The sequence below is a fragment of the Mustela nigripes genome, chromosome 4, assembly GCF_022355385.1.
Source record: "Mustela nigripes isolate SB6536 chromosome 4, MUSNIG.SB6536, whole genome shotgun sequence".
Classification (NCBI taxonomy): domain Eukaryota; kingdom Metazoa; phylum Chordata; class Mammalia; order Carnivora; family Mustelidae; genus Mustela; species Mustela nigripes.
The window spans coordinates 167,497,784-167,525,050 of record NC_081560.1 but is presented as its reverse complement, the minus strand read 5'-3'; the positions used below and the strand labels follow the sequence as shown (position 1 = coordinate 167,525,050).

The following is a 27,267-nucleotide window of genomic DNA, read 5'->3' as shown; positions in this document are numbered from 1 at the left end:
GCGGATAAAACCAACTAAGGTAACATATGTTTCTAAATGAAAAAAGGTCAAGCATATGATCCCTTTGAGTCACGGAGCATTTAATTATGATAGACATAAATAATAGAAGAATTAAGTGGCCCCCAAGACAGAGGTCACAAACTGGCACTTCAAATATGCATTGACAAGAATTAAGCCAACATTTAGATATCTGGTAGTTTCATTAAAAATACATATTTTTAAACTTCTCTAATAAAACAGGAAGATCTGGCATAGTGGGTTTGCTGCCCAGCCCTGCACCAACCCACAAGACATGTGATAGTGGGCATTTTAGCTGTCCAGTCCACCATGCAATTGGCCTCATACCACCTTGGCTCATGTTTAGCACCTGCCTGCCTTTAGAGGTTTCTGTGTTGGCACCCTGGTCCTCTAGGAAGGAAATTCCAAGCCTCCAGACTAAACTTTAGGAAAGGTCCTTGAGACAGGAAAGTGTCCCCAGGTGCATCTCCCAGCACAAGGCAGTTCCGTGTAATGGGGAAAGAAGACAGCCACTAAATGTGCAGCCATGACTGATTAGTGAATTTGCAATTCAGATTATTTTTTAAGAAGCTACATATTTGTGCTCATTGTTTCCCTTCATCTACGTTCTGCAAGATAAGAAAGGATGCAGAGATGCAAAACCTCGCCAAGGCCTATTTGGCTGAACTTATTAAAGAAGAATGCTGGAATTCGATGGCTGTGAAAGGTCGAGCTCTTAAGGTAACAGACATAATTCCAGGTAACCACACCTTAGCCAATGAGAACTTTCATTGAAAGTCTCATGGCAGAAAGATTTTTAAATAATTTTAAGAAGATTCACACATGGAAAAGCATTCAGAGCATCCTCACCCTCCCTGTACTAAATTCCACGAACTCACGCCCCCATCTCTCTTGTTTTCTTTCTTCCCGCTCTGCTCATTCCCTGTGCACTTCCAAGCCACCATCTCTTAAGATTTCCTTTCCTCTGTGAACTACCTGCCTCTGCTCTTCCTATCTGTCCCTTCCAAAAGGCCACCTCAATCACATTCACACAGATTGAAAACTAGACATAATATTGCTCACAGTTCTACCTGTGCCCTCTAAACATTTGGGTTATTAATGCTTTTTCATTGAGATTCCTCCCAACACAATTTTCTTCTTTGTGTAGGGGGATCAGAAGTCCCAGTTTATGCTGGTGGTCCTTAAGTAACTATTAAGAACACCCTTCTCACTTTCAAATCTGCCCCCCCCCCCACCACCAATTTGGATAATGAAGTATATAGCCGCACTACATATCTGTGATTGAGTATTGCTCTTAAACAGGGTTTTGTAAGACTGGCATATTTGGGGCTGGATAATTCTTTGTTGTGGGGGCTATTCTGTGGATTTTAGGATGTTTTGGCCTCTAGCTACTAGGCCCCAGTAACATCCAAAATTCCCATTAGTGAAAATCAAATGTATCTCCAGACATTGCCAAATGTTCCTGGAGGGCTGGGGAGAAGGAGGGGAACAGGGCAAGCAAAATCACTCCTAGTTGAGAACCAGTATTCTAGAAATAAATCCTTCACAAAAGCTCAGTAATTCTACCCAAAGTTTACACCAATACTAATGGTGTACATTGTTTTATTTTAGAGAAAGTTTCCACTGTCAATTCCACTCATGCATGATGACCTATGAATTAATTTTGGTCAGGGATATCCCTCACTCCAACTCTGATATGCACAGTTGTACTACAAATGAATTTATTTCATCTTGCCTTTTTTTTTCCCAAGTGCTTTCACCTGCCCTACGTGGTTGAGAACTTTCCAATGAAAGAGCGCACGGAAGAAGAGTTGAAAGAATTAAAGAGAGTTTTGCGGCAAAAGAAGATTGAAACAGAATGTCTTAAAGTACAATTTTAAATATATATGTGTTTAATTTTAGGATCTCCATACAGATTTGAGTTAGGATACAACTCAAGATAATTTATATATTATTTATATTTTCATTTCTTGTTAATTGTAGAATATATTTTAATAAATATAGGAACTAAATCTACATAATAAATCAAGACACCTATAGTCCTATACAATACTAGCTAGCCCTCAAATAAGAGGACATAATTTTTAAAAATTAGATATAGGGTTTTGTTCTTGCTCTGGTCAGAACTGGTCTTCATCTATCCTACTCTTTTTATCTTCTTGTATCACGAGGCATTATATTTTTAAATAATTGACCAAAGATTAAGTAGTATCTGTTTTGGTGGAATTATGGTTTTCCTAGAGCAATTCTAGCTGTTTGTTTGTTTGTTTGCTTGCTTGTTTTAAAGCAGCAATCTCTATCAGATCTCTAGAAAAACATTGCCCCATCAATGTAGTTTTGGCCAGAACCTTGCATCCATTTTTTTTTCTGAAACATAAAATGAAGGCATATTTCAAGTCTTCTTAACCTACACTCACCAGTCCTCTGTGAATAAGTTTCTTTGTAAACATGAACAGAAGGTATATTTTTTAATGTTTATGTTCCAAGAAAAACTCAAGATATTTATAAGAAACTGTCATCCTGACAGAAAGATAAATATTACATACTATCAAGGACAATTTTTACTTTCTTGACTTATCTGCACTTTGTCAATTTCCAAAGCTAAAATCTCTTCTGAATCAGTTTCAGGATCTATCCATAACTTTGAATTCAGTTGTTGGCAAGACAATTTAACACCTAAAATGACTGAAATATTTAAGTTGTCGCAAAATTGCCCTTTAGAGAATTCTTGTTATTGCATAACTTTCGTGTCACCTTTTTCTATATTTAGGTACGGAAAGAAATTATAGAGGCGCAGTCTGCAATTACCTTGGCCAAAAAGCATCATGAAGAGGAGGATGAAGAAGAAGAAGAAGAAGTGGCAGTAAAAAATCCCAACTTGCCCAATTACCTGCTTGGCAGTCTCAGTACTGATTTTGGCGTACAAGCCTCTTTCTTGTCAAGCCAATTGGAACTTCATTCCCGAGAGGAGAAAATCAACCAAATTATATTACTGAAAGTGGGTGAATTTTTTCTTTATCCTCTAAAATCTTTAAAAGTCCCTATGAGGCATCTTGCAAAGGCTCAAACTTAAGTCTAATGCTAATTTATGATGTATTTAAGGTACATAGAGAAATATCCAGTGGCTAGTATGTCCATGTTCTTCAAAAGGAACTTGTGTACAGGAGTTACTTTCATCTATCTGGACTGGGTTCTATGATAACAGGTTTTCCAAAGAATACCTACCCTGGCTGACACCACAAACTTTTCTTCTGCTTAGATCTTCAGGAAGCTCAAAGATAGAAGAGGTTCTCGAATGCCATCTTGTAGGTAAATCAGATGTCCCTTAGGACCTCCTTGTAAGATCAAGACATGATTGCTACATATCCCCTCAACCTGGAGAAATACAATTTCCTCTCTAAGACTTCCATAACTTCTCTTCTGGGATTCAGGAATAAGGTGCAGCATTCCCCAAGCTCTAAGCTCCTACTCCTTACTCTCCACTGAACGAGTCGGTCTCAGAACACAGCTGTTTATGCCTACCAGAAGTTTTTGAAATTTCGGTGACAGATTGCACCAATGTGGATGGTTCTAGATGTAATGTTGGCTCTTCCTATTCCTGAAAGTCCTCCAACCGTATCTGCCATTTGAGTTCCAGCCTCCTACCTGCTCTCTCTTGCTATTGTTTTTCTTTTCTTCTCCTCCACCCCCTGAAATTCCTGTGCATTTCTATCCAAAACTGTTTCGTTATCTCTCTTGTGGCTCAGCTTTTGCTGACCCACACCCTCAGTGCCTCACCTTTCTGCTGTTCTATTAAGACGTTTTCCTATAAGCAGGTTAATCTCAGCCCAAGAGAGATTCTCTTGTCCGCTGTTAAGATCATTTTTCTACCTGCTTTAATGGTTTCATCTTCAATAGGATAGATATATAGACTGAATCTGATGGTAAAATAAAGACAACTTTGAATTGACCATCATCCCGCTCACCCGCGCAGGTGGGAGCAGTCCATTCGGACCCACTGCCATCTGGACAACTGGCTGATGCAGCTAGCCAGCTCAGGTCCCCTTCCTAACTGAGAATGATATGACCATACGGAGGAAGAATATTGTGTGTGGTGGTGCTTTTCTGGGAAATTCTCTAAACAACCTCAATAGGCCATCCTTTCCTTAACACATCTCCCCCAACCAAGGTTTCAAAGAAAAGCCATTTCCCAATTTAAATATCACGTATCACTTTTTAAATATTTTATGATGGGGGGAGCCTGCTTCCTCCTCTCTCTCTGCCTGTCTCTCTGCCTACTTGTGATCTCTGTCAAATAAATAAATAAAATCTTAAAAAAAAATTATTCCTAAATATTTTATGATGGATTTTTTTCTTAGAACATATACAAAAATTGAGAGAATAACCCAAAGAGTCTCCAAGTATCCATCATCTACTTCAGCATCTATCAGCATACCTGTATAACTGAGTTACAGCTTCCATTTCGGGAAGTAGATTGTGATATAACGGTTATGCCATTGCCTTAATCCTACCCCTGGTAGGAAGCCACTGTGGATCACTGAACTAATCAATGACTTAATATAAACTAAAATATAAAGTATTTTAGAAATATTAACTTCCTAATGATTTCTAAATTGATTTTGGAAGGAAAGTAAAGCCGTGGGACCTCGTTACTAGTCATGACCTATAACATGGCATGTGTTCTCAGTGTCACGTTGGTATTTCAGGATGTCATTTACAAGGTAAAAACTGCTTTCAACCGTGAGTTTGATGCTGCATATAAACAAAAAGAGTTCGAAGTTGCACGTGTGAAGGAAAGAAATGTAAGAATTCGAGAAATTATTTTAGATCTAGACTTGGAAGAAGTGATCTGGCAACCAGAATTTGATGATTGTGAGAAGCCAGAGAGAACCCTCGTTGTGGAAAACAAAGAGGTACTGGCTAGCTGTGCTATCCCTTCCCTTTTCTCTCAGGACATTTTCCCACATCTTTCCTACTCATCTCCTCATGTGCGCTACTGGAAGTGACTGTATCAGGTGGTATCCTTGGTCACAAGAAACAAAAACAATTGACATTGCCTTAGCAATAATGAGAATTTCTTTTGGAATCCTGTGGAATCTAGGGAAGATTAGGAAACCTAGAAAGAAACAGGGAACCAAAGACCGGAATCCTGCGGGGAGTCAAGAAGTCCACTTTCTTTATCTCTTAGCTCACTTCTCTCTGCATTTCGCTTTTAGCAGTTTCTACTTTGTTTCTTCTTACTCAAGTAGATAGCTGGTCCAAACGAGAATCTCTCAGTCCTAATTCCACATTTGGGTAGGAAGACTTTCCTTGACCCAACCTAGGTCCAGTACCTATATCGGAAAAGGTTGGATCACATTGTAGAAGAGAGCGTGATGAAGCTCCAGTAATTATCTGGGTCATTAAGGCAGTATGGATCCCAGAGAAAGGGGCCTCAATGGTTAGTTAGTCTTTTTCTTTTTAGGAGAGAGTATGAGGCAGGGGCAAGGGGCGGTGCTGTGGGAGAGGGAGAGAAAGAATCTTAAACAGGCTCCATGACCAGCCCAGGGACCAACATAGGGCTCAATTTCACCACCCTGAGATCATGACCTGAGCAGAAGTCAGGAGTCCGTTGTTTAACCAACTGAGCCACCCAGATGCCCCGCTGTTCAGCCTTCTTAAAAGGTGTTTAGCTGGAGGCACCTGGGTGGCTTAGTCATTAAGCATCTGCCTTCAGCTCAGGTCATGATCCCAGAGTTCTGGGATCGAGCCTCACACTGGGCTCTTTGCTCAGTGGGAAGCCTGCATCTCCCTCTCCCACTCCCTCTACTTGTATTACCCTCTACTTATATTATGTCTTTCTCTTGTGTTCCCTCTCTTGCTGTGTGTGTGTGTGTGTGTGTGTGTGTCTGTGTCAAATAAATAAATAAAATCTTAAAAAAAAAAAAAAAGGTGTTTGGCCCGAAGTGGTTACAAGTAAATGCTTAAAGAAAATAATTAAAATATAGCCAAATGTAAAATACTAAAAAAAAAAAATCCTTGCTTGTATGAAACCAGCTTGATTGCTTTGGGACAAACGCTAATAGTGTTGCTTAGAAATAATAACAAACTCTTTTATAGTCCCTGTTAAAAGCCAGTTCCTGTTCTAAGTGCCCTAGATCGATGGAAACTAATTTATCATTATAAGACCTTACAAGGTAGGTACTAATAACACCTCTATTTTACAGGTAAGGGAACTAAGGCATAGAGAGGTTAAGTAGCTTGACCACAGTTAGAAAGCTAAAAAGTGACACAGTTGGGGTTTGAACCCAAACCCTATCCTTCAGAGTATGTCTTCATCTCTACAGTCTACTGTACTTGTTTAAGGAAATTATTTCATCCAGAGCCAGACTCCTGCCGTGTAACCTAAGACTCTGGAGCACAGTGAGAGCAAGGACCCCACTCTGCGGCTGTCACCAAAATCCTACTGTGGGCAGTCTTTGTATGTGCATAAATAACCTCACCACACTTGCTTCTTCTCTAATCCCTTCTACATCAGGAGAGTGACCTTGTTACAAGCCAAACTTACATTATGTCTTTCTCTTGCTTAAACCCCTGCAGTGGTTGCCCATTTCACTCTAGATAACAAGCTCCTCTGTGACTGCCAACCATGGCTCCTTTCCTCTTCAGCTGCTCTCATTACCTTGCTCTGGGCTGGTCACACTTGTGTTCCCACAATTCCTTGAATGCTTCAAGCTATTAACCTCTCAGGACCCTCATCCTACAGGATTTGGCTTAGATGACACTCCTTTAAACCATTTTCCTGCCCCTCTCATCTGAATTAGATCCCTGTTACAATACAATATCTTCAATGATGGAGAAGAGCTTTGAGAACTAATAGAGAAGTCACGATCAATTTTCCCAACCCTCTCATTCTTTATTTCAAGATAGGAAATTGATTATGAAATCTGGATGGTTCCTTTATCCTCATAATGCCTTTTAACCTCTTCCCTGGTGTGTGAAGGGATATTTGGTTTAAATTTTGTAAGAACAACAGCAGAAAACCACATTTTCTCTTTCTGAGTCCAGGGTGCTGACCATTACACTATGGGGCCACATTTTCTCTTTCAGATTACAGCTCAGAAATTTATTAATCCATGGCTGAAAGCCAAAGCAGGACTGACCGTGACCCATGAAATGGAGCGATGGCTTCAGACACGGGTATGCAGTTTTGCTCAAACTTACCTATGACCCTCTTTCCTTTAGGGATATTTGTTCCTAAGTTGGTTGAATAGTCTTGTACTTTACTCCACTATAGAAACACATCGGGGCATTTGTTGTGGTCAGAAGTCCCGGGAATCTCAGTGGTCTCTTTCTTCTCTTCCCTCCATGCCATTTACCATCCTGCCCAATTCTAATGCAGTCATTCTAACATTGGGTGGGAGACTGCCTCTGGTTCTACCAGAGGGCCAGATCTCTGTCCTAGCTGCCCTCCCTGACCGTGGCTCTTCTCTAGGGGCCCAACACAAGGCACCGAGCCCTGATGGACATGATGGGAGGAGTTCTGGAAGTCAAGAAGGAGGATATTTTGAGAATGGTAAGACTTCTGGACGTTCTTATGGAAGATGGAATGGGGGTAGAGAGAGCTACACAAATTTGATCATTCTTGTCTACATTGGCCCAAGTTTTAGAAATTCTACAACAACAAATATACAACATCCCTGTACTTCATAAATATATCACATTAGGTAAATTAGAAATTTGAAACCTTGGACTTGCCTCCCCATCTTACATAATACAAACGAAAGAACAAAACAACCAACCATAGTGGTTCTGGTCTCTGTAGAAAGCAGTGATAATGTTGCATCTGTAATTCTCTGGATGTAGCAAGGAAACATTCCTTTTGATACGTGTCTTACATGTCCCTGGAGCCCAGGTGTAGTTTTATGAACGCATGTGAAGTTATCGACTTCATATTTATGAAGATATCAACATACATGTCTGAACCTGTCACCTAAGAGTCTCTGTACATCCCAAACTGCCCACTCTTGCTTGTCACAGAAAAACAGTTGTAACGTTTTTCCTATCTTTTCATCAGAGTGTCAGGCCATTGTCTTGCCAATCTGAAGAACTATATCCCTTGAAAGGGTTCTTTTACTTTTTTTAACTGTAACAATAACTCTGACCTTTTACTGTACTGTTATATTTATGTTTGAGCCACAGTGTATGCTTTCCTTTTTATCTTCAGGTGATTCCTCAACCTGCTTTCATGGCAAAACCTGATGCTCTGTGGTCTGAAGAAGAGAGGAAACAATTCAAAGACTATGAGAAGAAAGTCAGAGAGTTAAATGAAGAAAGAGATAAGTACAGAAAGGTCAGAAGAGCAAAGAATTAATACACCCTGCCAAGACTTTGTTTCAGTATCTCTTCAAATTAAGTGTTCTTTATTCCCTCAGTGTTGTTAGTAGCTTAAGGGTACTGTTTCAACTTACATTCTTTTTTTTTTTTTAAAGATTTTATTTATTTATTTGACAGACAGAGATCACAAATAGGCAGAGAAGCAGGCAGAGAGAGAGGAGGAAGCAGGCTCCCTGCAGAGCAGAGAGCCCAATGCGGGACTCGATCCCAGGACCCTGGGATCATGACCTGAGCCGAAGGCAGTGGCTTAACCCACTGAGCCACCCAGGTGCCCCTCAACTTACATTCTCAAGAGAATTTGGGGAATTGGGTAGAGATAACTTTGAAGAGCTAACACAAATTATTTATTTGTTTGTTTTTAAAGATTTTATTTATTTATTTGACAGAGAGATCACAAGTAGGCAGAGAGGCAGGCAGAGAGACAGGAGGAAGCAGGCTCCCTGCTGAGCAGGGAGGACCCTGGGATCATGACCTGAGCCACACAGGGGCCCCAAGTTAACACAATTTAAAACAGAAAGAATGTATTACAATGTGTGTTTGTTTTTTTTTTACAGTTCTTATTGATTTCAACATTTCCCAGATTGTCAGAGTTCATTTGGTCCTCCATTCATTCTTCAAATGTTTAATGAACATCTATTAGCATACATTCTAGGCACTGCTCTGTATCTTCTACATCTGTTAGAGTTCAGTAATAACTCTTGCTTGATTTCCTCTCAGTCTCAGGGAAAGGACTTGACCGAAGAATAACACAATCAATAGCACATACTTTACAGTTCTAGCCTGAGATATTTGCGAAGCAGTTCTCCTGCTGTTATCTCCTTGCATCACAAAGAGACGTTCCCACATTAAAATTCCCTAAAATTTGGGGTGCCTGGGTGGCTCAGTGGGTTAAGCCGCTGCCTTCAGCTCAGGTCATGATCTCAGAGTCCTGGGATCGAGTCCCGCATCGGGCTCTCTGCTCAGCAGAGAGCCTGCTTCCCTCTCTCTCTCTGCCTGCCTCTCTGCCTACCTGTGATCTCTCTCTGTGTCAAATAAATAAATAAAATCTTAAAAAAAAAATTCCCTAAATTCACAGACCTGTATTCCTGAAACAAATAATACATTATATATTAATTTTTTAAGAAGAAAAAGGAAAAAATAAAATTGTTTACAATTATAATAGATATATAAAAGCTGATGGTATACAACCAAATAAAAAACATCTATTCCTCTGTGAAGAAGGTAAAATCATGGCATTGTCTGAGGCAGGGCAGTTTTTCAGCCTTATTGTGGCTGTGTATCCTGAGCAACTCCTTTGGACCGATTGTAACCTGTTCCCATTTTTATTCACCACAGTGCTCTAACAGTGCCCTCACATTTCATCCTAAGATGGTATTTCCCGAAAAGCCAAAATGAGCAGTCTTGAACGCAGTAAAAATTTCAAGCAGTTAGGAAGTGTAGATGGCTAAGGTGGTGGGTGGCATTTACTCCATGGTCTCATATTTTGAAATAGTCTGGTGCCTACACTCTCACCTCCCTGCTCTGTGGTCGCCCTCAGGTAGAAGCCAGCCGTGGCAAAGCCAGTACTCAGCCTTCTTTCTCTGCACCTGCACCAGGCACCACACAGTGGGTAAAGAAAAAAACACAGCTTTCCCTCTAATGACCTTATCTTTACTGGGTCTTTAGGCTGTTTGGTGATTCTATTCCATTTCCCTACCCCCAGCTTAGTCCATACCACCTGGGGGATCTTGTCAAAAATGTTGATTTTAGGGACGCCTGGGTGGCTCAGTTGGTTAAGCAGCTGCCTTCGGCTCAGGTCATGATCCCAGTGTCCTGGGATCGAGTCCCACATCGGGCTCCTTGCTCCGCGGGGAGCCTGCTTCTCCCTCTGACTTTGCCTTCCACTCTGTCTGCCTGTGCTCGTTCTCGCTCTCTCTCATAAATAAATAAAATCTTTAAAAAAAAAAAAAAAAGAAAAGAAAAAGAAACTTTAAAAAAAATTGTCGATTTTATTCTGTCCCTTAAGTTGATAATATTATTCACACCAAAGGGAAAAGAAAGGATTAGTCCAAATAAATTCTGAATATAATGTGCAGATGACCTGCCCTCCATGATATATATCCTAAGAACAAGAAGAGGTGCAAAGAAATCTTTTTTTTTAAAGAGTTTATTTATTTATTTGACAGACAGAGATCACAAGTAGGCAGAGAGAGAGGAGGAAGCAGGCTTCCCACTGAGCAGAGAGCCCAATGCGGGGTTCCATCCCAGGACCCTGGGATCATGACCTGAGCTGAAGGCAGAGGCTTTAACCCACTGAGCCATCCAGGCACCCCAAGGTGCAAAGAAATCTTAAAACCTGCCATGATGTTTTGCTTTTGGTAGAGGTATTATATGTATATTGTAGGACTGAGCAAATGAATAAATATACATAGGTATGGGGAACTAGAGCTTGCATTGGAAAGGAGATCTAAGTGATAAATTCTTGGTCTAATGGATTCCGCATTGTTCATCCATACCCTCCTATTGAGTCTCCCACCTTTCATCTCCCCTGCTTCTCATTTTGCAGCATCTGATACAGTTTTAGTTAAAATTAGATTTTCCCAGGAATGTTTGAAGAAAAGTGACACCCAGTTGTTTAACAAATATTCCTTTGGTTCCCATTATGTGCTGGCCACTGTGTCAGGTCCCAAGGAACACTTGCTAAATAGACAGACACAGCCCTGCCCCCTCCTGGTGCTCATTGCCTTGAGGGAAGGATGTTACACATTAACTGGACATTCACAAAATAGTTCTTTAACTGCAGTATGATGAATCAGAATGGACAAGTTCAGGTACCATCTATGACAGTAAACATAGAGGCACAGATGTAGATTGGGGCCATTGGTTTTCATGAGGTCCCCTTTTCAGGCTGGCATGCCTGTCCCCTCACTGCGTGCATACTGCAGCTAAAAGCTCAAACCTGAGACCTCTGATGCCTTGTCCTTGGCTCATCAAGGGGGCATCCTTGTTAGAGCATACCAGGTTATACCTACTGCCCCTATTCAGAAAAGCCTGTAACTGACTGAAGAGATGAGGATAGAGAAGTCCCGCCCAGTTGGCCCAAATTGGGACAGCTCAGCAGAGCTCTCCATTGCCCTTGAGCCCTAGGAATCAGGTAAAGACTGGGCCATCTAAGAGACATTGATGCTCAGCTACTGCCCCTTCCCTGCCTGCTTCCCCTTCCACATTTTACAGGTGTCTCTGAAAAAGTACTCCCTCCTATAATTGCATACACCGGAATCCTGTTCCACGTTTTGCTTCTAAGACTCAAGGTAGTGCCTGAAACAGGACCCAAGGGAGGTTCACTTGAAAAAGTGGCTTTTATGCTCGAGTTGGAAGAATGAGAAAAATGACAGGTTGAAGAGCAGAGAATGGAGATCAGCCAGATGGAAAAGCACATGAGAAGAGCCTAAGAGAAGCAGGGGGACCCCTTCCAATATGAACACCCCTTCCAAATGCAGTGGCATTTGAAGCACAGAACAAAACGCCATTCTAACACTGAGAGAGTTCCTTTCAGACTGGAGAGAACGGTGGGCTTTGGACCCTTGGACCATCTGATTTCAGCAGGCTGAGACTTTGGTCATTTGCCATGTGATGACGCTTCCATTGTCCAGGAACACATGGCCTTGATACATAACTACTGGGCCCACAGTCTTTGGGATTTTTTCCATTTCTATGAGATTGTGTCATAAATTGTGAGAAGCAAACTGACCCTGCAGTGTGCTTTTCCTGTATTTGTTTTATTTTAATGTTTTCTCATTGCTTAATTAGCTTAATGTGAGTGGTGTTTATCCTTGTGTCAAGTGCCTCTACATTTTGCTAAACTCATTCCATCACCTTCCCAGAATTAGTCCCTCTCTCCATTAAACCAGCATAGACAGAACTTGGCTTTTTTTTAACTTAAAGAAAGAGAGAGAGTGGGAGAGCACACATGCACACACTTGTGTGCAAGAGGAGTGGGGGAGGGGCAGAAGGAGGGAGAGAGAGAAAATCTTAACAGGCTCCACACCCAGCATGAAGCCTGATGCAGGGCTGTCTCATGACCCTGACATTATGACCTGAGCTGAAATCAAGAGCTGGACATATTAATGATGTACTAAATATGGGCTAATTGAACATAATAATAAAATAATTTTAAAATAGAAGTAAATAAAAATTTTTTAAAAGAGCTGGACACAACCACCTGAGCCCCCCCCCCCCCAGGCACTCCAGAACTTGGCTTTTTAAAGTAAATTTAAAATAATAATATTATTACCATTATCTTAATAATTTATTCAAGTAAGTATTATCAGTGGACGCTAAAACTGGTGGATAAAAGTTTGATGAGGAATGAGATTTTTACATGGTTTCTAAGTATCCTCCCACAAATTAATTACAAATGGAAAAACAGTAACTGTACAGTAGAGAAACTGGCAGACACTACTTAACCAAGTGACCACAGTTAACATCACCAATAGTGAAACAAACCAATGTCATATCTCCTCATGTGGAGCACTGAGGATACAACATGATTCATATAGTGTTCCTGTCAGTGATGTACCACCAGAGATTTTGTTTTACAGGCCTATCTCTGCCTGCACCATTAGCCATGGTTAGTTATCCCCCCCCCAATGTAACCTTCTTAAAACAAAAATCTCAGATTTGGGGCACCTGGGTGCCTCAGTGGGTTAATGATCCCAGGGTCCTGGGATCGAGCCCCCAAATCAGTCTCTCTGCTTGGCGGGGAGCCTGCCTCCCCCCCCCCATATCTCTGCCTGCCTCTCTGCCTACTTGTGATCTCTGTCAAAAAAAAATCTCAGATTCAAAATATATTAGAGATCTAAGTGAAACATCTCTGATTAAAGAAGGTGAAATGTACCCAGGATTCTTCCCAAGGCCTATCCTCCCCCTGCCCCTCCCTCGCAGCAAAATATGAACACCCCTTCCTTGGAGCATTTGATGTTCCTAAATGTTAACTTTGTTATCGACTTCTTTTCAGTCATTGGAGGCAGAAATGAAGAAACTTCAAAACTCCATTCAAGAAAGCACACAGAATTTTGATGAACATTTGAAAAGACTCTTTGAAAGGAGAGTGAAGGCGGAGATGGTTGTCAACCAGGTAAGTAAAAGCTTTACTTACAGGGCCCTTTCTTTTATGGAACCTCCAGGGCCCCTCTTTGTTCTTAGGAAAAAAACCCAACAGCCTTTCTGGCACCATGTTCTAGCTCATGCTGACCTGTTTCCTGCTCCAGCCTCTCCTGTGCCACCCTCCCCCTCACTGCCATGCTTCCTCCTCTGGTGCCTCAAGCTCACGTCAGTGCTCCTTCCTTCCAGCTCTGCCTCCTGGCCTGTCTACTCAACTGTGTACGGCAGGCCCCAGCTTACAAGCCAGCTCCTCAAGACTAGGCTGGAGCCTCCTAATATATGCTCTGCTCTTTTACTTTCTAAAACTTACTGCAACTGAATTTTAATTTATGTGAGATTACTTTTTAATGCTCCCAAAACTATCAGTTCCATGAAGTCTGTCTTATTCATTCCTTTATCTCCAGCAAATAACAAAGGACTGGGCTCATACTACATGTTAAATGAATGAATAATCCACTTGCCCCCCAAAAGATACGATGAGAAATCCTGGCTTAATTTGATCCGGCAGGAAGAATATAAATGAAGTATACAGTAACTAGAAGCAAGAAGATCAAAGACTAAAGCCTCTAAATTCTGAGAAAAAATTATTCCTAACATTGGCTTCTATTCCTGGTCAGACTATCAACTGAGTATAAGAGGAGAATAATGATATTTCGAGAAATACCAGATTTCAAAAATTTATATGTCTCTCCCAAAGCAAGCGGGTCAGGCAAGAAAGACGAGAGAAGAGAGAGAACCTCTAGGTTCCCAACCCCTAGGTTGTTGTCTCTGTCCTCAGGGTCCCAACAGGAATGGTACATTGAAAGAGTTACATTTAAGAGGGTTTAATGAAAGGACTCTCAGGGTTGAGGGGAAACATCAAGGAATGGTGAAAACTTAGAAATTAGAAATAGCAGGAAGGCAATTATCTAGAGCTAAAGAGGCAAAGGAAGGGATCTGCTACCAGGACCCAGCAAGACCTGTGGCCTTGAGAGAGGGCCTGCCCCCTCAGGAGTCGTGACCTTAGACAGAACATAACCATTGGCCCCACAGGGAACGAGTGTGTATATGGTAGTTGAGTGGGAGGACATTGGGAATAAATGCCCTAGCACTAGTCATAAGGACCACATTAGTCCTAATGCCCCCCAAAATAGAAACAATCTAAATGTCCAACAACTACATATAGTTAAATAAAATATGGCTTATCCATATAATGGAATATTATTTGGCAATAAAAAGTACTAATACGCAGTACAACATGGATGAACCCTGACTTGTATGAAATGAATGATTTATGAAATATGTCTTAATAAAGCTGTTATTTTTTTTACATTTTTAATTTTTTTATAAACATATAATGTATTTTTATTAAAGCTGTTATTTTAAAAAGACGAGCTCAGAACATCTTTTCATACAAGATAATGAGGAAACTGTCAAAGACTAGCAGGTATTATCCAAAGGATATCCAAAAGCTCCCCTAGGGCACCTGGGTGGCTCAGTGGGTTAAAGCCTCTGCCTTCGGCTCAGGTCATGATCCCAGGGTCCTGGGATGGAGCCCCACATTGCATTGGGGGCTCTGCTCAGCAGGGAGCCTGCTTCCACTACTGTGCTCTGCCTGCCTCTCTTCCCTACTTGTGATCTCTCTCTGTCAAATAAATAAATAAAAATCTTTAAAAAATAAAAAATAAAAGCCCCTAAAAGGAATAATTTAAGATTCAATAATGATAGTCATTGCCATTATCTGAAACCCACAAAAGTTGTTTAAATTTGTTAGTTTGTGATTATTTTAAAAAGAAGAATGCCTATAATTCACCTGCAGAGGATAACAACAAATTCATTATGTAAAAACTAATGAAGAGAGACCATCAAGTACTGATTCCACCTTCCTATGTGAACTGTACTACTAGGTAACTACATTGCAAATAAGGAGAAGCATCGGTCTATTTATAAAAGAATTTTAATAAGTGAAAAAGGAATGATAGGAATAGAATATCACCATCCTGCAATTCTCCATAGATTAATGGGCCTGGGCATGGAGTGTCTACAGTTACTAACATCGCGAATATTATATGTGTACTGATCAAAGAACATAGTATCACCTACAGTATTGCCAAAAGGATCAAATATGTGTCTGATCAGGCCTCTGATCAGCTGCCAGTTTTCAGGAAGTACATGACAGGAAGGATACTGATGAAATCACTGTAAGTATGCAGATTTCAAAACCCAGACTAGGTAAAACTGCAAGAAAATGTGAGGAAAGGAAGGGGGTGCAAGAGAAATTGGATTATAAGAGATTTTGTAAAATGTGACAATTTTTAAATGAACCAGTGATGCTGTAGTGCCTACAGAGATCTACGTGGATAATAAAACCATAAACACAAGGGAGTGATTATTATGAATGTCGGGGAAGTAGTTATTACCAGGGTTGAGACTGTGAAGGGGACACATGGAAGGGACTTCTGGGATGGAAAAGTTCTATTTCCTGAACGGTGTGGTGATCCCAAGTATGTTTTACCTTTATAATAACTCATTAAACTATACATGGTCTTATGTATTTTTCTGTGTATGTTTTATCTTACAATGAAAAGAAGAGTTAAAATAACTGAGTCATTAGTGCCACAGTGTATATTCCCTTTTTCTTAAAAAGAATTCTCTTATTTGTATGTGATTAACCTGTTCGATGAGTGTCAAGTCTATGACCCTCAGCAGAAAATCCTTTCTCAAATAGATATACTGATCACCTTTTTAAATATTTCTACAGGAGGAACTGAAAATAAATAATCTTGTATTTTCTTTACTGTTGGACGAAGAAATAAGCTCCAGAGAAGCATTCCTAAACAACTACCTTACAAGGAAGCAGGAGGAGAAAGTAAGGATAGGACCTGATACCTTGAATAAAAGGATTTTCTGACAGACATGCTCCTTGTTTAACAAGCTCTCAGGAGCGCCTGGGTATCATAATCGGTTAAGTGTCTCCCTTTAGCTCAGGTCATGGTCTTGGGGTCCTGGGATCGAGCCTGGGGTTCTGGGATCAAGCCTTGTGTCCGGCCTCAGGTCAGGTGGAGCTCAGCACAAGAGTCTACTTGTCCCTCTCCTTTTGCCCCTCCCCCTGCTCATGTTCGCTCTCTCCCAAACAAATAAATAAAATCTATATATGTTAAAAAATAAACACACACGTGCGCGCACGCACACACGCACGCACACACACACAAAACAAGAAGTCACACGTCTAGACCCTCCCTTTCTTTCACATTCCTCTCAGCTGGGTGTGTTCCTTGGCTCCTGGTCAGGGACTGGGCTCCAGGGTCCGGGAAAGCACCCGCTCTTATCTGTTACTGAAGTTATGGGATTCTGCATCTGTCATCATTTAGTCAAAAGAACCATGTGGCTTTCATATGACATATGGTTTATAAAATGCCACATAGCTTCATGGTTGAAAGGACCCACTTTTAACCACTGACTGGCTGTGACACTGTGGGACCTTGGACAAGGCGTAAACCTTTTAGGTTATGCAAGCTCTGCTCTGGGAATATTGTTCTCTCTGGATCATTTGGAACCCTACGTTTTACTAAACATGTAAGTAATGTGTTAGCTTATAGAATGAAAAACTGTTGTATTCAGGAAAACTCTAGTAAATAGCATGAATAGATATGTTTCATTAAAGATGAAATGAATGCAAAATGCTTGTCACATAATATTTTTCAAAACAATTTTGGACACCTGGGTGGCTTGGGGGGCTCAGCTGGTTAAGCAGCTGCCTTTAGCTCAGTCATGATCCTAATGTCCTGGGATCAAGTCCCTCATCTGGCTCCTTGCTCAGTGGGAAGCCTGCTTCACCTTCTGCCTGCCACTCCCCCTACTTGTGCTCACTCTCTCTGATTAAAAAATAAATTAATAATAATAATAAAACAAAACAAAAGATTCAGCTTTTATTAGTAGTATTAATAAAGAACATTTATGAATGAATGATTTAAGGTATCATATATATGACATATGAAGTTAGTTTTTGCTTCAAGTTATGAATGCAGCCCTACTCATAACAACCCTGTAAGGAACCGGATTTCTTTCATGGGTGAGGAGACCATCTCAGAGATGCTGGTAACATGCCTGTCACCCATTAGAGCAGGAATTGGAACAGTGAAAATAAATAAAGACCATCCAAATAAGAATAAGCAGACTATTTATTCAGAACTTGATAAGAGTTTAAAAGTCAGCCACCATCACTTGTGTTTGGTGGACACTGAAAGGCAGACACAGGGCTGGGAAAGCTATAAAATGGAAAGAAAAGAAGGCTTCAGGTTCACTCTGATTAGAAGTTGCTGGCAGGGGGGTGGGAGGGCGCCTGGGTGGCTCAGTTGGTTAAGCATCTGCCTTTGGCTCAGGTTGTGATCCTGGGGTCCTGGAATCAAGCCCCAGGGGGCTCCCTGCTCAGTGGGGAGTCAGCTTCTCCCTTTCCCTCTGCTTCCCCTGCCCCCACTCATGCTTGCTTGTGCTCTGTCTCTCTCTGTGAAATAAGTAAATAAAATCTTAAGAAAAGGGGGGTGCACCTGGGTGGCTCAGTGGGTTGAAGCCTCTGTCTTCGGATCAGGTCATGATCCCAGGATCCTAGAATCAAGCCCCGCATCGGGCTCTCTGCTCAGCGGGGAGCCTGCTTCCCTTCCTCTCTCTCTGCCTGCCTCTCTGCCTACTTGTAATCTCTGTCTGTCAAATAAATAAAATCTTAAAAAAAAAAAAAAAAAAAGTTGTTGGCATAGGGAAGCCAGGGGCGAGTTAGTTAGAAGACAAGGCAACCTATGTGATTAATCTGAGGAGCATATTCGGTTTTCTCTGTTTGGTCGTAACTGGAAATTGTGGCAAAAATTAGGAAAGGCTGAAAGTTACTGATGAAATCCTGACAGTCTGGTATTGATCGCTGCTGAGGATATGGTTTAGTTTCCCAGCTAGTTGCTACAGGGGTTGTGGGTCAGAGTTCTGTTTGTATATATGGTCTGGCCATTATCTGTTTATATATTCAATTTCTCAGATGCCAGGCCATGTGAATCCCAAGTCTGTGCAATTTCATCATCAGACTTCCTTGCTCCACAGTCACCTACACACTCACATAGCTGGTTGTACTTAGAAATAGGTGATTAGGGGCGCCTGGGTGGCTCAGTGGGTAAAGCCTCTGCCTTCATGATCTCAGGGTCCTGGGATTGAGCCCCACATGGGGCTCTCTGCTTGGCGGGGGGCCTGCTTCCCCCTCTCTCTCTGCCTGCCTCTCTGCCTACTTGTGATCTCTGTCTGTCAAATAAAATCTTTAAAAAAATACATTATATAAAAAAAAGAAACAGGTGATTAGATGTTTTTTCTTTCAAAGTCTCCAACTGATATATTTTCTGCTATAAATGTTATCCGTAATGGATATCTCACTGATACATTTATCTTGTATTAGGAAATTTCTTATTCTTAGTATCCCAGTATGTTTGTTTATCCTGAAAAAACTCAGTTCCATTTGCCTCTTGTTGATGTTATTGTAGAACCAGACTTCAGAGGCCATCCAGAAAGCCAGAGAAGACCTTGATGTGTACAAGGAACACTATGACAACTTGTTGGCAGAAGACAAAGTGAGAACTCTTGTCTTACCCATTCACCAATGCAATAGCATTGCTGCTTCAATTTAGGGAAGATTAAAAGGAATATAATTTAACTTCCTCATAGATTATATCCTGCTACAATTTTCAGTTATCAGTGAACTTCACTCTGAGCCATTGTATATTTCTGATAATCAGTATGTAAAATAAATTTCTGTAACTTGTCTGGTTTAAATTTTCCCTTGTACAGAAAAAGAGAGCACTCATCTAGACCTTAGGGCTTCTCAAACTTTAAGTTGCGGTCCCCACTAGTTGGTCATGCAATCAATTTAGTTGGCTATGAACAGAATTTTTTAAAACTTAATTCCAGGGGCACCTGGGTGGCTCAGTAGGTTAAGCCTCTGCCTTCAGCTCAGGTCATGATCTCAGGGTCTTGGGATCGAGCCCCGCATGGAGCCACACATTAGGCTCTCTGCTCAGCAGGGAGCCTGCTTCCCCCCCCCCCTTCTCTGCCTGCCTCTCTGTCTACTTGTGCTCTCTCTATCAAATAAATAAAATCTTTAAAAAAATAAATAAAACTTAATTCCAACATAATTAGCGTATGGTATTATATTAATTTCAGATGTATAATATAATGATTCAACAATTCTAATATTGCTCAGTTCTATGCATTATGTATAGGTCATGATAAGTATATTCTTAATCCCCATGACCTATTTCACCTAATACCCCCCACCCATCTCCCCTGTGGTAACCATCAGTTTGTTCTCTATATTTAAGAATATGGTTAACAAGATGGGATTGGGAGGGAGACAAACCATAAGTGACTCTTAATCTCACAAAACAAACTGAGGGTTGCTGGGGGGAGGGGGTTTGGGAGGAGGGGGTGGGATTATGGACATTGGGGAGGGTATGTGCTTTGGTGAGTGCTGTGAAGTGTGTAAACCTGGTGATTCACAGACCTGTACCCCTGGGGATAAAAATATATGTTTATAAAAAATAAAAAATTAAAAAAAAAGAGTATGGTTTTTCATACTTTTTTTCTTTGTTCATTTGTTTTCTTATTTCCATTTATAAGTGAATTCATTCATCTTTTTCTGGCTGATCTACTTCACTTAGCATGATATCCTCTAGGTCCCTCTAGGTCCATTTGTTGTTGCAAATGACAAGATTTCATTCTTTTTATGGCTGAGTAATATGCCATCATATAATATTTATCCATTCCTCTATTGATGGACACTTATATTGCTTCCAAAATTTGGCTGCTATAAATAATGCTGCAGTAAACATAGGGATGCATATATCTTTTTGAATTAGTGTTTTCATATCCCTTGGGTTAATATTTTAGTGGAATTATTGGATCATATGTATGACCAGTAGTTTTATAATGGAAAAAAACAGGATAGAAAAAACATAAAGAATAGAATAGAATCCCTTGCATATTTTACTGGTAAATATTATTTTGTGAAATTTTAGTTCTGAATGATTTCTAGAACCTTATATGAAATAATATTTGTAATTCACAGAGATACTTCCTATTCAAAATAAATCTTTAAAGATCCTTGCATAGCAAGTATGACCCTCAAATAAGTCTACTTTACAAACCAAATTTTCATGGATTTTTTAAAATCAAAGTGATTCAGTCCTATATTTTGAAAAGTATTGTCAACAAAGAAAGGGCTTCTGAAAAGATTGCAATCCAAGCAATAATCTCTCTATCCTTAGGTTCTGGATCGCAGCTTTAAAAAAGAATTTTCCGAAATTCCCAGCCATCAGGTGGATACACTCTATAAACTTTTTAAACGCCGGCCAAGGTTTGTTTCTCCTTTACTATCATTTTTCCGAGAAAAAAAAGTTCATAAATGAAGAGAAGTGTTGTTAGATTTTGGCTTTTTCAATCCCAACTAGATAGAAATATTCAGTGTAACATCTTTTATGTGAAAACGTTCAAGTGTCTTTATTATAACTCAGGGGTTTTTTAGACTATTCATACATCTTAAGGTAAACAATGAAGTAAAATAATTTCATTATTCAAGAAGTTAAGTATCTAAGTAAGCATTGTGCTATCATACTCCTGTGAAATTAATTCCTCTTAAAATATTGATGGTATACAGATCTATAGTTTTTCCCAAGGTGTGTTCTAGCAAATATGAGGCCCTTTTTTTTTTTTTTAATTTTTTTTTTTTTTTAAAGATTTTATTTATTTATTTGACAGAGAGAGATCACAAGTAGGCAGAGAGGCAGGCAGAGAGAGAGAGGAGGAAACAGGCTCCCTGCTGAGCAGAGAGCCCGATGTGGGACTCGATCCCAGGACCCTGAGATCATGACCTGAGCCGAAGGCAGCGGCTTAACCCACTGAGCCACCCAGGCGCCCCGAGGCCCTTTTTGTATGAACTGGAATTACATGTAAAAGGCTACCAGGACAAAATGTGTTTGAGAAAATCCTGGGTTAAAAGAAAAGGTTAAACAGTTTACTAAAGAACTTCTCAGAACTTGTTTTTGGCCTTTGGATCATCAAGTATAAAAAATAGAGGGGCGTCTGGACGTCTCAGTTGGTTAAGCATCTGACACCTGATTTTGGCCCAGGTCATGTGATTGAGCCCCAAGTCAGGCTCAGCACTGAGTGTAGGCACTGGGGTGCCTGGGTGGCTCAGTCATTAAGCATCTGCCCTCAGCTCATGTCATGATCCCATGATCATGAGCCGCACGTCGGGCTCCCTGCTCAGGGGAGCTTGATTCTCCCTCTCCTACTCCCCCTGCTTGTGTTCCTTCTCTGTCTCTCTCTCGGTCAAATAAATAAACAAATCTTAAAAAAAAAATTCTCTCCCTCTCCCTCTGCCCCTCCCCGCTCCCACCCATGTACACATGCATGCTCTCTCTGCATATCACATGATTGTGTTCAAGACAAAGTTTGGAAAATGCCAATATAAATGATTGAAAATAACCATTATCAAAAAGCATTCAAAAATTATCAGGGTTTTTTATACTCAGAGTAGCATTAGAATTCATTTCACAGATTTCCAAAGTTTTACATACTCAGATTTCCGTAAATTTCAATGGAAGATAAGCTAGAAGCCATGGAATTTGTTACAAAGGTATAGGCTCATATTTGTCTAAGATACAAACTCATTCTGTAACTTTTAACAGGTTACATGCAACCCAGGAAATTCAACCTAAAACATGATTCATATCTTGGTTTCCCTATTTTTAAAGGTATGAGTCATAATAAGTCTTATGAAGAAAGAAACACTTCCCACATATTGGGAGGCAGCAGTGGAAAGAGCATAAGCTTTATTGTCAAACAGAATTAGCTTTAAATCCTAACTCTACCATCTATCAGACCTGTGGTCTTGGACCAATAGCTTCTCTCAGGCTTTCTTCATCTAGAGAAAGAGGATAACAATAGTAACTTCACAGCATATTGTAAAGCTTCCAGATAATAAGTGTCTGGTACAAATCCTTGGTTGGCTACATCTTTTATTTTTTCTTAAAGATTTTTATTTATTTATTTGACAGAGAGAGATCACAAGTAGGCAGAGAGGCAGGCAGAGAGAGAGGAAGGGAAGCAGGCTCCCCGCGGAGCAGAGAGCCCGATGCGGGGCTCAATCCCAGGACCCCGGGATCATAACCTGAGCTGAAGGCAGAGGCTTAACCCACTGAGCCACCCAGGCGCCCCGGCTGCATCTTTAATGTAGATTTTAAAAGGTGCTTCTCCAGTTTATATCAGATATATTCCAGGCTACTCAGCTGCAAAAAGGATACTAGAAGAGAATATGTGGGACATAACCAGGGATTATCCACACTCCCCTTGGGCATTTACTTGCCTGCTTAAAATACACAGAAGGGAGATTTCTTTAGTGCAGGTAAAGCTGCCAGTGCTGACAACCGTCAGGGACATCAATAGGCCAGCCAAGGTCATACCTGGGCATCCAGGGAGTATGGAAGGTCAAAGTGGGTGCTTTTCTCTTTGGAAAAATCCACCCACCAGCCTCCACTTGCCAAAAGAAAACGTCATACAATGTCATACTGATGCTAAGAGTTGTCTAATTTAAGACTGATTTCTTGTGTGTGAGAATATGAAAGGATGATGGATTTTTATTGGTAATACCAGGATTCACAAACAAAAAATGCACTCAGATACGGCCGGTATTGTGCCTTTTGGAGAGCGACCAGAATCTGGGAAATTGAATAAGGATGCATTTGCCCAGTTAATGAAAGCCATGGATGACTTGGACAATATTAATAACATGCCCGAAGGCTTGGACCCCTCAGTATGGGATCATTTCTGCGTGACCAGACGAGTGAAAGTGGAAAATGAACATAAAGTATATAGTAACATTTTATTTTACTACATTTCAATTTTATTTCACTTAGTGTACTAATATCAAATATGTAGTTTCTAGTGATCACAGCTTCCAGAAATGCTAATTATTTAGGTTTTCCTGCTAGGGTAGTAGTTAGTAATACTAGTAATAATATCGATGAGATAAAATATTAACCTTAATGATATTGAGGGCTACGTATAGGTGTATACTTATAAGCCCATGTTGTCCAAAATAGTTGCCCCTAGCCACATATGGTTATTATTTACTTAAAATAATGTAGCCAGTTCTGATTGAGACATGTTGTAAGTAGAAAATAGACATAGATTTAGCAGTCTTATTATGAAAAAGGAATGGAAATGTCTCAACATTTTTTTTATATTCATTACAGTTAAAATGATAAATTGTATTAAATAAAATGTATTAGTGAAATTAGTTTCACCTGTTTCATTTCACTTTTTATGATGTGACTCCTGCAAAATTGAAAATTAAATATGTGGTTCGAATTTGTGGCTCACATTGTATTTCTCTTGGCCAGCACTGTCATAGATACAACTGCCTTTCTCTCTGCCCTGGTCTTGAGTTGTCCTCAGCCCTTTTTGCACAGATTAGAATATATTTCACTGGAACTTACTTTATATTGCTAGAATATATATTTTTTTAATGTGGCAAATGTAGCAATTTACGAATGTATTAATTAGGAAAAGATTCATTCCTTTTGCTGTTCCTTGATTACCCTGGGCCTCCCCTCGCCCAAAATTCCCTAAATTTAGTGCCACAAACATCAGACTGGCATATTTTTGCTCAGGAATCTATAATTTTATCATTTTATCTGAGATGACGAGAACAAATTATAAAATAAGACATAAGGAAAATTATATTTTCTTGCATATTTAGTTTTTAGTGAGAAGCAAATTGAATATTTTTTAAAATTTTCACAGAATGTGCCATGTAAATTTTAGGTACTGTATATTACATAATGGCAGGGATTTAAATTTTACTACTCTCATAGAAAAATGGACTTGTTAAGGCTTTGTAACTAAATAAAACATCTATGTTTTCTTAAGTTCTTTAAAATTAATTTGGTTTTATCTCCAAAGCCCCATATGCTCTAAGACGGTTGTGGTTTGGTTCCTTCAGGTAAAGCAGAAAGCAGCTGGCTTAATGGAAATGATAACTTTCCTCCGGAGGAGAACAGAGGATGATGAGAAGTTGCAACAGGAAATTGAAAAAGTGTTACATGAACAGATAGTGTAATTTGAACTTTTCATTCATTTACACAGAGTCTAAGCTAGGGCTAAGTTAGTTTGTATTGTCATGGGGAGAGAAAGCCTACTCGCTGCACGGACTGGTCTCTCTTGCTGGGCTTCATAAATTCTTTTTGAAAAAGGGCATTTTGTTACAAAAGACCTTGCTTGAGAATGGAACTTACCTGTAGGTTCCATTGCTCCTATTAGAAAGAGGCAAGTTTGGGGAAAACCTTACTGTTTTTTAACCTGCTCCTTCCACATACATACAGTACAAAGAATTTGTTCCTGCTAGTCGGCACTTTCGGGCTCAAGCCACACAAGCAAACTCTGTGGAAAACTAAGCAGGTATCCAAGAAATTCCCATATAGGCAACTAACCAGCGAATATCTTTTTCTTTAAGAGAGCTTGTATTTTGTTGTGTGATTGGGATACTGTTCTAAGTTTTGCTTCACTTTTTCCATTTTTACAGCTACCTTGATAAATGCTTCTCTGGTGTTTCCAAATTCATCATTATACATCATCCTCAAATTTAGGCTCTTAGGAGGAACAGGACTTAGCCAGATATAAGTAGCATACAGATTAAACATTGTTAATAAAATATCAGAAGTCAATATATAAAGTCAGAACTTAGGGGTGTCTGGGTGGCTCAGTGGTTTAAGCCTCTGCCTTTGGCTCAGGTCATGATCTCAGGGTCCTGGGATCAAGTCCTGCATTGGGCTCTCTTTTCAGCAGGGAGCATACTTCCTCCTCTCCCTCTCTCTGCCTGCCTCTTTGCCTATTTGTGATCTCTGTTTGTCAAATAAATAAATAAAATATATATTTTTTAAAAAGTCAGAACTTCAATAGCTGTGTTATTTGGTAGCATCTCAATTTTTTTCCACTTACAACCAAAGTTACATTAATTTTTTCATAATCATAAAGTGAAACTTTGTGACTGCATTTCTGTCCATGCCATTCTTTGAGCAGCCCAAGTTAATTCCATATCAACAAGATGAGGTATCATAGAGACCTCCAAGAAATCTCATCATCAGGAAAAGATATTCTGCGTTTATCTTCTGCGTTTTCCTTCAGCTTAAGTTTGAAATTCAAGTTGAAGATTAAGTTTGAATTTTAGGTTCTCAAATAATAGATGAAGTTTGAAATATAAGTATATTACAGCTACTTACTTTGAATTTTTTTCAATGTAGATTACAGGAAGAAAAAGTGAGATTCCAGTTGAATTTGACAATCCAAGTTCTCCTTAAACAAGGACAAGTGGAGCTGGAAAATTTTCAGTTATTGCTGGAGTATCCTGATGCAATTCTTATCAACAAGAACATAATTGAAGACTTGAATTCTGTGATTCGGGTAATTATCACTTTTTAAAAAGATTTTATTTATTTGACAGACAGAGATCACAAGTAGGCAGAGAGGCAGGCAGAGAGGGAGGGGGAAGCAGGCTCCCCACTGAGCAGAGAGCTCAGGGCTTGATCCCAGGACCCTGGGATCATGACCTGAGCTGAAGGCAGAGGCTTTAACCCACTGAGCCACCCAGGCGCCCCATAATTATCATTTTTTAAGAAGAAAGCCAACATATAACCTGCTGTACCAAATTTGTTCATTATTATTCCATTACCATGATAAATCATTTTCATTCAGTTAAATCAGTGTTTCCTAACTCTGGCTGTACATTAGAGTCACCCGAAGAACTTTACAAATGTGTCCAGGCCCCACCCTGAGGCATGGTATTTTTTAAAAGCCTCCCAGATGATTCTAAGGTATAAGAAGTTCAGCACTACAAAGTTAAATTTTCATTCTAATTTGCCATCATTTTGTTAAGCTCAATCTAATTATCTAATGATAATCTTAGATAAGATTAGCTCACTGATTTCAAACCTTGCTTATTTTCTAATATAAGCATTTAATGTTATAAATTTGTCTGTAAGCATGATTGTAGTTGTATTATGCAAATTTTGATATTTTGTGTTTTCATTTTCTTTACATTTAAAATATTTTCTAATTTACCATGTAACTTCCTTTTAGACTTATGGGTTATTTAGAAATGTTATTTAATTTCCAAATATTTAGGGATTTTGTACCGTTTGAGAATTACATGCTAATGTTGCCATACCTTTTACTTTTATAAATACTCCAAACCCACAAAATACTGTCATCATTTTTGCTTTAGATAATTATCTTTTAGAGTAATGAAAAATAAGAAGAAAGCATGTTCAATTTTCTTTCATTTTCACTATTTCATGAGATCTTTGTGCGGAGTAAAGTGTTTATCTTATACCATATATCTTCTGCTTAAAGAACTTCTTTTAACTGAATTGCAAGTTTGCCTGTATTAAATTCTCCTGAGTTTTTCTTTGTCTGAAATTGACTTTGATTTACCTTCATTGTTGATAGTTTGCTAGGTTCCCTGGACTGGCAGGGTTGTTTTTTTTTTTTTTTTTTTTAATTTTATTTATTTGTCAGAGAGAGAGAGGGAGCGAGAGTGAGCACAGGCAGACTGAGTGGCAGGCAGAGACAGAGGGAGAAGCAGGCTCCCTGCTGAGCAAGGAGCCCGATGTGGGACTCCATCCCAGGACGCTGGGATCATGACCTGAGCCGAAGGCAGCTGCTTTT

General features: G+C 39.8%; 1 protein-coding gene across 1 annotated transcript in view; it reads left to right on the top strand.

Annotated features, from left to right (window-relative positions):
- The window catches only part of CFAP43 (cilia and flagella associated protein 43), a 104,002-nt gene that overhangs the window by 67,660 nt on the left and 9,075 nt on the right, over positions 1-27,267 (top strand). The window contains exons 21-34 of the mRNA XM_059398512.1: positions 634-738; positions 1,770-1,886; positions 2,789-3,016; positions 4,725-4,931; positions 7,108-7,197; positions 7,493-7,573; positions 8,225-8,350; positions 13,391-13,510; positions 16,277-16,384; positions 19,032-19,118; positions 20,811-20,899; positions 23,197-23,410; positions 24,548-24,660; positions 25,845-26,004. Of these exons, the coding sequence (XP_059254495.1) occupies positions 634-738; positions 1,770-1,886; positions 2,789-3,016; positions 4,725-4,931; positions 7,108-7,197; positions 7,493-7,573; positions 8,225-8,350; positions 13,391-13,510; positions 16,277-16,384; positions 19,032-19,118; positions 20,811-20,899; positions 23,197-23,410; positions 24,548-24,660; positions 25,845-26,004 (1,845 nt within the window). The remainder of the gene's footprint in view (positions 1-633; positions 739-1,769; positions 1,887-2,788; positions 3,017-4,724; positions 4,932-7,107; positions 7,198-7,492; positions 7,574-8,224; positions 8,351-13,390; positions 13,511-16,276; positions 16,385-19,031; positions 19,119-20,810; positions 20,900-23,196; positions 23,411-24,547; positions 24,661-25,844; positions 26,005-27,267) is intronic.